This window comes from Hyperolius riggenbachi, chromosome 2 (genome assembly GCF_040937935.1).
Source record: "Hyperolius riggenbachi isolate aHypRig1 chromosome 2, aHypRig1.pri, whole genome shotgun sequence".
NCBI lineage: Eukaryota > Metazoa > Chordata > Amphibia > Anura > Hyperoliidae > Hyperolius > Hyperolius riggenbachi.
Window position 1 is genome coordinate 198,630,691 of NC_090647.1, and position 16,500 is coordinate 198,647,190.

At 43.0% G+C, this 16,500-nt stretch overlaps 1 protein-coding gene across 3 annotated transcripts in view; it reads left to right on the forward strand.

Annotated features, from left to right (window-relative positions):
• Nucleotides 1-16,500, forward strand: part of FGF14 (fibroblast growth factor 14) — a 663,348-nt gene that overhangs the window by 416,902 nt on the left and 229,946 nt on the right. The window contains exon 1 of one of the 3 annotated variants that reach the window (XM_068267979.1): nucleotides 11,640-12,884. The exons of the other annotated variants lie outside the window; for them this stretch is intronic. Within the exon in view, the coding sequence (XP_068124080.1) occupies nucleotides 12,692-12,884 (193 nt within the window). The 5' untranslated portion in view covers nucleotides 11,640-12,691. Of the gene's footprint in view, nucleotides 1-11,639; nucleotides 12,885-16,500 lie in introns of those variants that run through there. 3 annotated transcript variants of the gene reach the window in all.

The window sequence follows — 16,500 nt, forward strand, 5'->3', positions numbered from 1 at the left end:
TGTGAGAAAAAACTCACGTGTCCAGCCTCCTTATTCTTCCTCCAAGCTTCCGGAAGGAAGCTTGGAGGTCGCATTAAAACAAAAAGTTACTGTGGCCATCTTGTGGCCAAATAGTAAACTACACCCTACACATTTTTCACATACAAATAAATGACTTTTACACATAAAATTAACTCATTACCTCCCACACTCCCCATTTTTTTTTTTTTTTTTGTAATTAAAAAAAAATTAAAAAATTTACAATTAAAAAAAATACATAAATAGTTACCTTAGGGACTGAACTTTTTAAATATTTATGTCAAGAGGGTATAACACTGTTACTTTATAAACTATGGGCTTGTAATTAGGGATGGACGCAAAACTGAAAAAAATGCACCTTTATTTCCAAATAAAATATTGGCGCCAAACATTGTGATAGGGACATAATTTAAATGGTTTTATAACCGGGACAAAAGGGCAAATACGTTTCATGGGTTTTAATTACAGTAGCATGCATTATTTAAAAACTATAATGGCCGAAAACTGTAAAATAATTATTTTTTTCCCCACATTTTTCCTATTTTCCCATTAAAACACATTTAGAAAAAAATAATTCTTGGCATAATGTCCCACCTAAAGAAAGCCTAATTGGTGGCGAAAAAAACAAGATATAGTTCATTTCATTGCGATAAGTAATAATAAAGTTATAGGCGAATGAATGGAAGGAGCGCTGAAAGGTGAAAATTGCTCTGGTGCTCAGGGGGTAAAACCCCTCAGTGGTGAAGTGGTTAAAGGTTAGTATGTTGTTGATTATCTTTTAGAGCAGCGAGGTTCAGGTCCACTTTAAGTAATGGGTGCATCCCTAATAAGTGGACCTGCAGCATGTAAACTTTTCACAAGACATTGATTAACCACCCTGGCGTTCTGATTAAATCGCCAGGGTGGCTGCGGGAGGGTTTTTTTTAAATAAAAAAAAAACTATTTCATGCAGCCAACTGAAAGTTGGCTGCATGAAAGCCCACTAGAGGGCGCTCCGGAGGCGATCTTCCGATCGCCTCCGGCGCCCAGAATAAACAAGGAAGGCCGCAATGAGCGGCCTTCCTTGTTTTGCTTATATCGTCGCCATAGCGACGAGCGGAGTGACGTCATCGACGTCAGCCGACGTCCTGACGTCAGCCGCCTCCGATCCAGCCCTTAGCGCTGGCCGGAACTTTTTGTTCCGGCTACGCTGGGCTCAGGCGGCTGGGGGGACCCTCTTTCGCCGCTACTCGCGGCGAATCGCCGCAGAGCGGCGGCGATCAGGCAGCACACGCGGCTGGCAAAGTGCCGGCTGCGTGTGCTGCTTTTTATTTCATTCAAATCGGCCCAGCAGGGCCTGAGCGGCAGCCGCTGGCGGTGTTGGACGAGCTGAGCTCGTCCAGACCGCTCAGCTGGTTAAACCTCTTTGTGGACATTGGGTTGTTATTTGTGTGATCAACCACTGTAGATAAAATATCAGTCATTAATTCTGTAACTAAAGTAGTGTTTCCATTCCAGGCTTGATTTTGCTCCTTGCCATCCCCTCAGGCCCCTCTTGTCAGGTACAAAAGCTCACGGTTTACTCCAGAGTTGTTTTCTAGGAAGTAAATCACATTTTGCATAAATTAAACCATGACAATTTATATATTTATTTCATTATTTTGTTTGGTATTTATATAGTGCTGACAACTTCCACAGTGCTTTAAAGGGTATATAAAGACCTGTCACTAATTGTCTTTCCAAGGGGACTCAGGTTCTAATCCCTACCACAGTCATATAGTCTACAGGTCCCCAATAATGATTCAATCTTTTTCATCCAATCTTACCATTTGTATGTAAGATAAGGGACTGCCTAAAGTATCCATTCCATATATTCACTCAGTTTACCCTTCTGCTACCATACATAGATTTGGTAAGATTGGACAAAAAAGACTGGATCATTGGTGGGCACCATTAGGATCGCATTGTAGGAGATGAGCCAAATGACTTATTTGGGTTTGGGATGTGGGAGGAATCCCATGCAAACACTGGGAGTTCATACAAACGACATGCAAATAGTGTCCTGGCCTAGAGTCCAATTAGGGATCCAGTGCTGAAAGGCAAGAGTGCTGTCCAGTACGCCACCTGCTATTTATATACAGAATGTATTTTCTGAGAAATCTGTGTTATTCTAAGAGGTGACACATAAATAAAGAAATGCAGCCTATACAGGTCATGGTGTTATTTCACAAAGGCACATGAATTGAGCACTCTTCACTCGCAACATCAACAGAGAGTTTTCAGCAGTGACATATTCTGGTATGTCCCAGCCTGGGTTCCACTGGCCTCTACAAAGGAATGGGCTTTAGATAGAGACTTCTCTCTCTACTGATCAGGTCTAGTTCTAGACTTTTTGTTGCCTGAGGCAAACTAGGGAGGATCCGCCCCCTCCTCAGTAAGGACAACAGTGCCACCTCCTCCCTTCTGCTGTGCAAGTCAAATGAAACACTACTGCTCTCCTGCCTCCCCATCCTAACTCACCGACAGACTCCTCACACAGCACAATAAGCTGCTTTTCCCCCAATAATGACCTCTTCACCTCACTCTCCTCTTGCTTCTCCTCCTACTCTGACTACATGCTGTTACAAAAATGCTGCCCCTGTAATCTCTGCGTCTGATGCAAATGTTTCACCTTGCTTTATGAGGTAACTGGCCCTGCTACTGATTCTCCCTCGCTCCACCACTCCTACAGTATATCACTGGCCAACTACATGCGTTGCTTACTATTAAACTGCGTATGACTTATCACACGTCATTTGTTCATGTGCATGATGATGTGCTTAATTTTGGTCCCTAATAGGCATGTTTTGTTTTTTTGGGCTTACAACCATGCTTTATTGGTGGATTTAGTGGAAAAATGGTGAGGTGAAAGTAAGAACTGGTTGTATTGTGTGCTTTAGTTTTTCAACTATCTATATATATAATAGACTAAGTGCCTCAACCTTCAAACAAGAAGAAGAAGTACTTTGCATGAGAAAATTTATGCGTGCTCAAACACCAAGTTTAAGGCCTCTTTTCCACGGACTGTTGAGCTGTGTGCTCAGCAAGCAGTTACCAGGCAGCAGTGAGCAGATACCAGGCAGCAACAAGCAGTTATCAGGCAGCAGCAAGCAGTTATCAGGCAGCAGTGAGCAGATACCAGGCAGCAACAAGCAGTTACCAGTCAGCAGCAAGCAGTTACCAGGCAGCAGTGAGCAGATACCAGGCAGCAACAAGCAGTTACCAGGCAGCAGCAAGCAGTTACCAGGCAGCAGTGAGCAGATACCAGGCAGCAACAAGCAGTTACCAGGCAGCAGCAAGCAGTTACCAGGCAGCAGCAAGCAGTTACCAGGCAGCAGTGAGCAGTTGTGAGAGTTTGAGAGCCATTTCACTGCCTATTCACAGTCCATGGAAAAGAGGCCTTACCCTAGCAAGTCTGACATTGCAAATCTGGCCTAATTGGCTATTCATGAGGCAATGCTCATGCAAATGCATGCACAAAGCAGTCACCCTGCTACATGCTACATTAGCACTATCCGGCTTAGTGCACACCAGAGCGGTTCGGCAGCGTTTTGCGATCCACTTGCGGCTGTGGATACGCTTGGGTAATGTATTTCAATGGGCTGGTGCAAACCAGAGCGGGAGGCGTTTTGCTGAAACGCATACTCCCGAGGTGAGGCATTTTTTTGGATTGCGTTTCTGCCTCCAATGTAAAGTATAGGAAAAACGCAAACCGCTCTGAAAAACGGCAGTTCAGAGCGGTTTTGCAGGCGTTTTTGTTACAGAAGCTGTTCAGTAACAGCTTTACTGTAACAATATATGAAATCTACTACACCAAAAACGCTTTACAAAACCGCAAAATGCTAGGTGAAATGCTACAGAAAAATAAGAAAAAGCGTTTCAAAATCTGCTAGCATTTTGCGGATCTGCTAGCAGTTTTTGGTGTGCCCCAGGCCTCCAGGAGCGCCACGGGGAGGATTCCCAATGCCCCCTTTTTATACAACTGGGGGGACCGCAGGGTCCCAGGCTCTCTCACTGCCTGGAAACCACAGCGGCACCCCGGAAGGGGAGGCTGGGTGGCGTGGACGACCCCCCCCAAGTGTGGCCAGCGCCGGGGAGAGCCGTCTGCACCCACCTCCCAATATTAAAAACAGGCACTTACCTTAACGTCCATTGTGTTCTGCTACATGCGCATTAATTTGGGGGCACCACATGAGAAAGGAGAGAAGCATGGGTCACCCCGAGCTTTAGAGCTCAGGGCTGGCTCACATACAGCACTCCAGAGGGGGGGGGGGAGGACAGGCGCACTCACTCCAGGGTTCACACCACCGGAGCAAGCCATCCACCACCTGCCTCCAAAGGATACAAACTGCACAAAATGCTTTCCATGAGAAAATTAATGCGCATGTAGCATAACCCAATGGACGTTAAGGTAAGTGGCTGTTTTTAATATTAGGAGGTGGGTGCGGACGGCTCTCCACGCTTGGGGGGGGGGGGGTGCAGCTGCGCCACCCAGCCTCCCCCTCCGGGGTGCCGCTGTGGTTCCCAGGCAGTAAGAGAGCCTGGGACCCCGCAGTCCCCCGGTTGTATGGGGGAATTCGGAATCCTACCCGTGGCGCTCCTGGATAGTGCTAATGTAGCATGAACTAATACCCGCAGGGCGATCGCTTTGCGGTATTGGTTTTTGGACCCTGCATAGTTTGGCATGCGAAAGCAAATGCATATTTGCATGAGCATTGCCTCATGAATAGCCAATTAGGCCGGATTTGCAAAGCCAGACTTGCTAGGGTTAAACTTGGTGTTTGAGCACGCAAACATTTTCTCATGGAAAGCCTACTTCTTCTTGCTTCAAGGTTGAGGCACGTACTCTATTAGATAGATAGATGCGGCGTATGCTACGACGCGGGTTGGCTAGTACTATATAATTCACTGTTTACCAATTACTCAGTGGTTTAAGTAACATTCTCAAGTAACATTGCCTATGCTCGTTATGAGAGAATTCAAATTGAGAATCCTTTACTTTAATTTCCCTTATGGTCTGAATGAACTAAATGTACTTTTTCATGACATATGAAACTTTGAAAAGGAGTACGTACCCATAAAATAGTGAGAAACACTGGTGTAGACAGTACTGCTAATGGACTCAGGAAACTTGTACCTTTTACCTTTCACACTCACTGAACTACAGCATAATGAAGTCTAATATACAGTGTATATATATATATATATATATATATATATATATATATATATATATATATATATACATATATATATATATATATATATATACATATATATATATATATATATATATATATATATATACATATATATATATATATATATATATATATATTAGTCCATTAGCAGTACTGTCTACACCAGTGCTTCTCACTATTTCATGGGTATGTACTCCTTTTCAAAGTTTGTGCTTGCAAAGTACTCCCTGGTATGATAAAGATTATCTCAGGTGCCCCTTACCATGGATATCTTTACTAGTAATACAGGGTAATTGTTTGTAAACAGTTTCTAAGCATTTATTATTGTTTTTTATTAGCTAACAGAGACATTCTTTTGAACAGTTTCTATGCATTTATAACTGTTTTTATTAGCTCAGATATTAATCTAGTGCTGTGTATATACGATGTATTATTTTCTAAAACTCTTATTTGAATTGACTATATCAAGCCCCGATATTTTAAGCAGCCCCTGGGGGTATGTGAAATCAGCGCACCCCTTGCTCACTTGCATGCAAATGCTTTCATCCAAATCATCAAAAACGTTAAAAGCCGGACTCAAAAGAATACATTCTCTTGCCTAATCATATACACCACACAAAGGTCCCCAGAATTTGTGTATGTCTGAACTCCAACCCTGTAGAATGCATACTGCAAACATGCAACCATCCATTGCATCAAACCTATCTAAAGATTTGTAGCACATATCCTGAGTCCTCTCTTGTGACAGATAATGCATCAGACTTGTTCAACAGGGGGGCTAACAAGATATATCCATGTCCACCATGCACACACCAGCATAAGGCCTGGTTCACATTAGCGTTCGCTGTCCGGATTCGCCTGATCGGATCCGGACTGTATACTGTACAAACGGAACATACGCTCCGCATAGCAATGCAAAGTCTATGCGGACGTTCACATGCGTCCGTTCCGTACAGAACGGAGCCGGATCGGATCCGGACTCCGGACACTTTTCCAACATGCGCTGTTTTTCGGGTCCGGTCATCCGGCCCACGCACCCGGGCCCGGATCCTGACCCGAACATGTGGCCAAGCTGTGCAATGAGAAACGGATGTTTCTCATCACACTGGCAATAGGACCGGATGCTTCCAGCACCAGTCCTATGCCACTTGGGGGGCCTGGACTACACGCCCGTATCCCCCATGCTTGCGGTGCCTTTCTGGCACTGCAATGTATCTAGTTCCGGCTTCTTTATTGTAGCCGGAACTGATACATTCCGGATCCGCAACTTGTGGCAACTTGTGGCCACCGCAGAGACCCGTACGGTCTCTTTGCGGGACCCGGCCCCCCGGACACTTGCGGACTCGAACCGCAAGTGTGAACGGGGCCTAAGCTGTGTGCATACTGACAATAGTCACAGACAGGGGAAGGCCACAAGGGAAAGTTACAAGAAAAAAACAGATCCAGGAATATCACCTCAAGTTAGCACATTCAAATAAGTTAGAATGTGTGTACCACATGTTTAGAACCTAGGCTCTACACTACAGGGGCCACTTTTTGAAAACTTAGAACCAGCAAATCACGTACCAAGTAAAACACACAGACACACACACACACACACACAAATGAAAAAATATAATACATTCATAAATGCAGTGGTGTAGCAACAGGTGATGCAGAGGTTGCAACTGCACCGGGCCCTTGGACTAGAAGAGCACACTAGGGGCCCTCCCTCGATAGCAGTATTAGCTCTTTTTGGTCTTACTTGTATGTATGCTTTGTACATTGGTAATCTTTAACAAACTGTTTCCCTCCTCTGCTTACGCTCCTCATATTGTGGATGTCCTTGGCAGATTTTGTTGTGTCTTATGGATTGTTATGTGTAGAATGCTTGGGGGGGCCTAATATAAAACTTGCACCGGGGCCCAAAGTTCCTTAGCTACACAACTGCATAAATGTACAAAAAATTGTCACCTAAGTGGTACACTTTCCAAGATCAACTAGTCTATATCCATATATTTGTCTGCTCAGCCAGTTTGGTTGAATCTCATATGACACAAAGGTTGTTGCTCAGGTTTAGCTGCAGTATTCTTTGTACCCATGTAGATAATCCTCTCTGTTTCTCTAGAATACATGTAAACTGGACAAGCTAATGAAGCCCAGCAGGTGTCCTTCACTTTGGCACTCAGTGAAATGAAAAGTCTAATGTCTGCACATTCTGGCATGCTTATTAAGTACCTCGCAAGTCTGCCAGAAATTAATGGGTATTAATCACACTGTACAACATTCATTCTGTTTTGAAGATATTATAAAATATTAATACGTTAACAGCGATATTTGTTAAAAGAAGTGAACACTATACAAATAAGCTCCACTCAGGTGATATACGCACAAGAACAAAGGAGTGATTTGCATATGCTTGCTGCTAAGCTAAGTGCTTTATGGAAGTCTCCAGCACGGTTTAAAGTGTTCGCCTTTTACCTAGATTCTGTGAACGGAGGTAGAAGCGGGGAGCGTGGAATTTGTTCTGTTGCATTATATATTAAGACAGCAGATGGCTCTCTTGAGTTTTCTTTGAAATAAAGGAAGATCTGTTAGAACTATGAACCTTTTTTTTCTTACAAATGCAAATCTGAAAAATATTCCTGTGTTTAATTACAATGATTCTGTATCTTAGCAGAAGGTCTGAGGAGCTCTGGCTGTGGCAGGATTTTAGCTTCAAAACTGAGTTTATTTATTCAAGATGTTGATGTTTAGAATCGCCATAAACTAAAGACACAGGTAGTGATATAATAGCCCCATTTTGCTATTAGATATGAATATTCATGTATGTCTAATGTAGCACTGCTGTGGTTGTTCAGTTAGTAGGGATACTATTAGTGAGCGCTGTCCAAGGTGCTTATACACAGCTTCTGTCTACTGATTCCCATACAGATGATTGTAGAACAGCTCCTATCCAATGAATAAACAAGGCTGTCAATGACATCTGTATTTTACAATATTTTTTAAGCGTGGGCTTTATGTGCTTGTTATATTTACTAGTGTTTTTGGAAGTGAAAGTGAACGGTGCTTCCCCAGCATTGTCAGTCTCATCAGTCAAATTAATCACATGTTGTCAGTTTACAAAGCTATTAAACTGACAATAATTGTGTGCTGGCACAGAATGGGATTGTTGTAATTGTCCAGACGTTGTATGTTTTTATATTCCCTCTTCTTGAATGTTACCAGCTTATTATTACACATTAGGAAGTGAGAATGATGGGGTTGGAACAGATGTGGACACTGCCAGTGGTACTTAGAGATGGGAGTGTCGCCAAAGCAGAATTGTTTAATATGATTAATTTACTGACTAATTTATTAAAGCAGCCATTTGGCTGAGGATTATCGTGTATGTGGTTGTTATGTGCTGTTTATTTATAATGCTTTCACAAATCACTATTATACTCCACCATCTTAAGGTCTGTGTGCGCTAACAGGCTTACTCCACGCCAAAGTGACTACCTCATAGAAACCACCATTAGAGTGATGGGTTGCTATGGCTTATGGCTTATCCTCCTCCCAGCCTTGGCTCCAGTAACTGCACGCAGCTGAGTGAGAAAATCTCCAGAGTGTTGGAAAATGAACTTTATTTGGATGTAAATTTACTTCTAAAAGTGATATTAGCGTTACAGTGCAAAATGTGTACAGAAAAGAAAGATGATCTGCTGGTATTCAGTAGTTGTTTAGGGTGTTACCCACTGAATTTCTTATTGTTTGTTGCATCTGCCCATAGCCTTCCCCCGTCTCTCTCTGTCCCACCGTTCAAGTGCTGGAGCCCCCAAGACTCCATAGAACTTGCCAGCCAGAATTATGCATGGAAAAGTTTAGTAAAACATACTGCAGATTTTACAAAAAACAAAAAAAGGAGAAAAAATGCCCTTTGTATGAATTCCCTTCTCGTTTTCCTCCTCAGCAGTCTCCAGCTGCCTGTTCACTCCAGCAAATCATTCTGAATTCAATGTGAAGAGGGCGTGTTTCAGCCTTTCAGGCTTGGAGCAAGCAGCTATCAGCCCGGGGGGATCTGAAATGGTGGTGTAGATAGTTCTCTTTTTATTTTGTAAAGCTACTGTGTCTTTTACTAAAACGTTTCAATGCATCATATAAAAGCTCTGTGTGGGGTTTGAGCCAGCAGTCACCTACACAAGCCTGGCTTGCTGGAGGATGCAATAGATATGAACAGTGGCATAACTAAGGAGCATAGGGCCCCAGTGCAGGTTGTACATGGGGCCCCGAAGAACTCTATTAATATGGAGCTTCAAACTCTAACAAGGACAACTGCGGCGTCAGAGAGGTGTAATCAGAGTCAGGAAACAGTTTGTTAAGGATTACCACTAATGAATGCACATATAGAGGTGTTCATTACCAGCATAGCATCAATGCAAAGCTAATGGGCCCCTCTGGTCCAAGGGCCCCAGTGCGGCCGCAACCTCTGCATCCCCTATTGCTACCCCACTGGATATGAAGAAGTTTAAAGTGTACCAGAGCTGAAACATTAAAAAGATTTTATACATACCTGGGGCTTCCTCCAATTGCTCCCACGCCGCCATCCTCCGGTTCCCTGCACTTCCGTCAGTCGGAGCCAGTCTGTCGTAAGCGAAGTGCGCCCTCTATGTATCTCTCCAGCAGCTGCTGGAGAGATATGCAAAGAGTGCACGCCTCCTGCGTAGCTGGCTGCAACTGACAGAAGTGACTGGACCCGGTTCCCGAAGCTGCGGGCAGTGGAGGACAGCAGCGTGGGGGCGATCGGAGTGGATGTGGCTGGAGGAAGCCCCAGGTATGTATAAAATCTTTTTAATGTTTCAGCTCTGAGTCCCTTTAGGGCCCTTTTCCACTAGCAATCGCTAGCGTTCACGCTGAACGCTAGCGATTGCTGAATCGCAATTACCGGCGATTCCCCGACGTTCGCGGCCGCGATTTTGCTATGCTATGCACTGCATAGCAAAATCGCGGCAATAATCGCTCCGCCGCGCGATCGCGATCCGGTCAAAAACGAATCGCGGTAGTGGAAATGACCTACCGCGATTCCTATGTTAAAAGCAAACTGTAGCGATTTGACAAATCACTAGCGGTTTGCGGTTTTGCGATTAAGCAATCGCAAACGCTGTAGTGGAAAAGGGCCCTTAAAGACATTGTTAAATTACACTACTGTATATACAATAATACAATAACATTTGTTAAGCAAGTTTCTCCCATAGGACTCAAAGAGCATTATTATGTCTCAGATCAATACAGGGTTGCAGGCTGGACTGTGTTACAGAGGACATATTCAGGTGTTCATAAATGCCAGACACATGGCTTTTCATTTTGGAATTAAATGTTTCCAAAGATGGAGATGTCCTTACTGGGTGTGGCAGGGAGTTCCAAAGTGTAAAAGCAGCATGACAGAAGACTCTGTCTCCAAAGGTTTTAAGGTGGACTCTGGGGGTGACCAAATTATTAGATCCTTTTGATGTAAGATAATACTATTGTTCTTTTGTAGGGATGTGTTACCTGTAGCTCTCCACCTGTATGGTGTATATGTATACAATTGAACAAGTGACAGATTTGAAGCTTTTTATATAATGCTTGGTGACTTTCCCTGGAAGTGTAGAGTGTTTGCCTTTGGAAGGCTCAGTGCTGTGTGGGAGTGTTCTGGGGCCACAGAACATGCACACACCATAGGAGTTCTCATTTTACAATGCGACAAGGTGCTCTGACTCAGGTTCTAGTCTCTATCCCACTGTTGCTTATAATTTGTATGCATCTAAGAAGAAAGCTTTTCATCTCCAGCCATCTAGTCTTCCCTTCCTACAGCCGCTCTGTGTTATTTGCACATTTATCACAGCAGAACATGTAAATAGGGCAAAGTAGGGAGTGTAGTCAGGCATCTGAAATTGTACACAGATTGATGAGGAGCTCTTAGGGCTGAAACTACTGGCGTGGGTAATTTTTCACATTTATGGCACGCTATGAAAACCCTGTTTCCCCTCTGCATGTGACAGTGTAAGACAGAGGTGTTTAGGGATGACAGTCCTGTGGATTTGATCTGCTAAATTTGCTGCCTTTGCTCCTGCTGCTGCTGTCATATGCTTCACATCCTGTCATCTTCCATTCAAAGCGACCATCTCTTGTCTGCTATTATAGATTAGTTTATTGCTAGTGGGATTGTTGCAAGGTGAAATCCTAATGTAGTGCTGCTGCTGCTGCTGCTGCTGCTAGCTGGGTGCTGCTTATATCGCAGTGCTTCCTTTTACATGTATTTTCTACCTCCTTCCACTGTCACTACAGACAGTCAGCAGCATCCTTTATGCACCAGGAGGCATGTTTATGTAAGTTTACTGTGATGGAGTGTAGCTTCATACCTGCCTCCAGGTATTCTGGACTGACACTTGTCTGCTGGGGAGAGGAGAACACAGGACAGTTCGGCTTCTGCTGGAATTAGCTCTCGTCGCTCTCTGCGAGCAGTAAAAGCAATCCAGCCAGAAGATTGCTGTTAAGCATGCTTAATTTCTAGTAAGAAAAGCATTACAATCAAGAACCCCAGCTGAGCAAGAAGCTCGGATCTGCTATAAACTAGCAATTTCTCAAGAAAATTGCACAAAGCTGTGCTGTTTTCTTTTTTTTTGAGAAATGGGAGGAGAGAAGAGGAGGGGGATGATTTGATTAGAGAACGTGCAGGAAAGAAGATTGCCTCCTGATGCTGTTTCCCATGCAGTGCTCTTTGGTGCCTGAAATCATAGAGGATCAAGAATCATGGACTTGCCGAGAAGCAGGAGAGCATCAGTTCAAGGCTACTGAATCGGATGTTCCAGCTTTTGTTTACCTGCTGCCTGTAACCATGCGAATGCCAGAGAAAAGCCAACCTCCCCATTCTATTCCTCCTCCTACTCCTTCCTCCTCTCTTTAAGCATCTTCTTCATCCTGATTTTTCAGCTCACTTGCAAAAGAGAAGCAGGCATTGTCTGGTGTGTGGGTGGCATTGAGGAGCTAAGCCCCCCTCTCCGAGCTTTGCCCTGCCACAAAGCATAGATGCCAGTTTCTACAGTGGAAGAGGTGAGAGAAAGCTGCTAAAGAAGTTCTGTTTGGAACATACCAACACTTTAGCTTTGTTCCTTTCTTTTACCATGTAGGTATAACTAGCTATATACTTACCTATACTGCATGGGGATCTCACATGTCTAGAGCTTCTAGTAAAGGAGACATCTGTGGGTTGTCATATTCCATTTCTCTTGTCATCCACTTCACTTCTGATTCTCTCAAGTGATCCTGCACAGGGAGCAGAGGGATGCTTGGGTCTCTCCAGAGGGGCTGAGCCCCTTGGCTTCCTTCTCTCTGTCCTCCACAGACTGCGTTTATCTGGGTTCTCTTTCAAGCCTGGTGGGGTGTCCCACCACAACTTCCTGCTGGCCCCTCCCTCTCTGAGGTTCCTGACCCGGTAAGGGTGTGCGGGAGGTGGCATGGCAGCTGCTATTGCAAGTGGACTGATCCGGCAAAAGCGTCAGGCAAGGGAGCAGCACTTGGACCGACCTTCGGCTAGCAAGAGACGCAGCAGTCCCAGCAAAAATCGAGGCCTCTGTAATGGCAATCTTGTGGATATCTTCTCCAAAGTGCGAATCTTTGGCCTCAGGAAACGAAGGCTTCGGCGGCAAGGTCGGTTGGTCTGTGTCTGTGGGCTTTATAATTACTCCTAATTTTTTTTTCTGTGTCTTTGTGCCCGATGGAGATTTTTGTGTACCCTTCCTCTACACCTCCGTGTTCTTTGTTCCTTAGTTTTATTGACGCTGTTCTACCTTAATTTGCTTTTCCGTGCACCAATAAGTTGCATGTAATAATGTTCAAGCAATGGAAAGTCTTATATCTCGTATATAGCACCCATTAGCCCCCTGTTCTGTATGCTACCGGCCTCCTAGCACCAGGGTTGTTAGGTGTCAGACATCAGGTAGCCACATAACTTCCGTTATTCCATTGTGCTTAGATATATTGGATATAGACACTCTGTCAAATGGAAATTGCTATAAATATATAAATACATGCTTAAACCTACTGGTGAATTATAATAAAAGCCCATATAGTAGTAATATTATGGGGTTCTTATATATCGCATACATCTACAGTGTGTCAGCTATTTGTAGTGAAAATTGAAAATTTAAGTTTCTTCCAACAGATGTAAGACTAATCTAGTCATTTTTGGGTTACACAAATGAAACCACAGTCCATAAAGGTAATTCTGCACCAAGGAATGTTAGTAGGTTGTGTATGCCATTCTAGCTTTAAACATGGATACAAAATATTATTTCATGGAAATCTTTTTCCGTTTTGAGCATCTCAGTCAATACATACACCCCTAGAGGTGGAATGACAAGTCTACCTGTTCAAGTAAACTCAAAGTCCAAAGTTAAGTCATTCTCATTCAGACCAAATTTGTAGGGACATGAATGAATGTTAAGGTGCAAAGAAGTTCTTAACAATAGCTTTTGCACAGGCGTTGGAAATAAATATATACATTTCATAGGTTTATAGTGTAAACCACAAAATTACAAAGGGTAAGCAACAGTTGTTGCATGCTTGAGGTCATTATAAAAAAGGGCATAGTAAAATAAGGGGGAGAAACAGTACACTAGTTGGGCTGAGAGTCTTAAAAATACAATAGCCATGAGAGATCGGTAGTATTCCAGTGTAAAATATGACTGAACAGTCATTACATAATCACATAGCCCTTAGTGAAAACGCTCCAACAATACAGGTTGTTAATTATGTATTCCTGGCACATTTGTAATGATATAGGGCACTGAAGCACTTGGAAGATGACGATTAGCTATTACTACTGCATCCTAAGTACAGAGTGCTGAACCCAGTAGACTGTGAGCACATATCCTAGGGTAGTGCTGTGCTACAGCCAAGAAAAGAGATTACCCTTCATATAAGGCATCTCATACCAGGATCCTTATACTAGGCAATAAGGTGCATGTTTATATATTTTGACTGTGGCTAAAGAACTGATGGATGTGACCACCATGACTATCCAGGCATTTTTTTTTAAACTATTTCCTATGAGCAAAAGTATCCCTGCTCTGAGCAGCATGACAGCATAGCTCCATCTTACCCCATCCAAGACTGTAAAATGAGTATTAATCATTCCATAAAATTGTGTTCTGTCACTTTACATATTGGATATCTGTCACATATGGATAGACTTTTGCATATTTAAAGACTTTTGCATATTTAAGAATACTACTTAGGATAGATCACCTTTCTATTGTCTTGAAATTTGTTTAAAGGTACAGCGGAAACAAAGCAATCTGTTAAAGGCTTTATAGATGCATGTTATGAGGGAGGAAGGTTCACTGAAGCAGCACGTTCAGCTGATGTACAGAATCCAAATAGAAAATAGCAAAAAGCAGATGCCATTCTGGTGCTGCCTTGTTGCATGGTTGTGAAAGACAGATGCTTCACATAGGCTGCCATACAGTACAGCATCACAGCGCTATACATGGATCATAGGAGTTTCATTATTGTGCTCTCACAACAGGCTACAGCACATATCATGACAAATAATAATGGGCACATTAACATAATAGCACCATTTGATCATGATATAAGTTAGGCATGTATGGCGATTTTTAAATAACACGTTTTAGGAAACAAGGTGTTTTATTTGTCATTTAATCAACTAGGCTTTTACATAATTTATTTTGTGTTCCTTTGTACTGCACTGCCATGAGCATTTAGTATGGCAGGCATATTTAATCCTGCTGCAGTTCATATGCCAGCGTTATTGCGCCTCTTTATGTGAATCACAGCACAGCTATATGTGTGAGACGAGATGCTCGGAAGACTGAGCATGTTAGGTTGAACGTCCACTCATGCTGAGAATAGTTTACTTTAGCAGTGGAAAAAAAAATTGTCGACTTGCTGCACATCTCAAGGTGGTGCTTGAATCTTATCGCTCATTCCCACAAAGCAGCATGCTAGCAGCTCAGCAGAGTGTTTGCATAAATGAAAATTAGCCATCTATAGCTGTATTACTGCGAGCAGCAGAGACACTGAATATGAATGCAGGTTGTCGTCCTGTGTTTACTTTTAAGATTCTCTCCAGCTAATCATTCCGAACAAAGCGTCAGTGATTTTATTGACTGTTCATTTGGCAAGGCTGTGTAAACGGTCATATCTGAGATGTGGAATGCGAGAATATTGTGCTGTGTGGATACCCATAGACGAGCAGATGATTTGCGGAGAGACATCTAGCTGTCCTCAAATACATTGTGCTGTTTCTTACAATGAGAAGCTGCCCATATACACTTCCTTCCCCTTCTTTATAGAGCACCAGGGATAATTAATAGTAACACCAGTCATTTAAACATTTCCCATTATATTGGATAATATTTGTATAGGTTGGAAATGGTCTTTGTTACCCCTCTTCCTTCACAGCCCTAAATGGCCTAGTTCTCCCTGCTTGTCACGCTCCAGCATTAACGTGAGGAAGGATTAGCATGTGTGTAGCCACCTTAGTAAGTGTGTTTATGAGGCTGGCTAGATCCAACAGCATCCACCTGCTTCACTTCACTCACGTTTTGCCAGCTTTTTTATTTTATTTTAAACGGCAAAAGGCAAATATTGCCAATAAGAGGAATTCAACAAAAAAAATGCAACAAATCATTGGCAAATTTGTGAGCGTTTGTGACTCCTGTTGCCTTCAGACGTCTCTGCATGAAATAATGGTTGTAGGGATTATTGGTGAAGTCGGTAAACTGACCTGTCCTCTACAGCTCTTTGATCAATCATTGGCAGGTTTTTTTACATGTTGTTGCAATATGTATGCAGCTTGAAGCTGGATCTAATGCAGTTGCTGCCAATATTTATCGACCCAATTCCAATCTGCATGCAAATACCAACAAAAACTTACATCAATTTAGAAAAAATAGCATTTCATCAATTATGTCCAATCTTCAGCAGATGGCGCTGTTTTATTTTGCTTGCCAATTGTTATCCTAATACCCTTCAGCAAGAGGCCCCTGATCCCTCTTCCTCCAGCTCTCTCCATAGGGCAGCACATGTTGGTTAGCAGGGAGCCATGTAGGTCTTCACAGATGTTGTACAGGCTACAAATAATAGCTGGATCCAACCTCTCTACAGTATTAGCAAAAGTCTGTATGTAGCTTCAGGCAAAGGTCAGTACACATTTCCACGAGCTCACTGGAAAACATAGGAATTGCATTTCCTGAGTGGTAAATTTTGGTAGACGAATGTTTCCATTAAACATAGTATT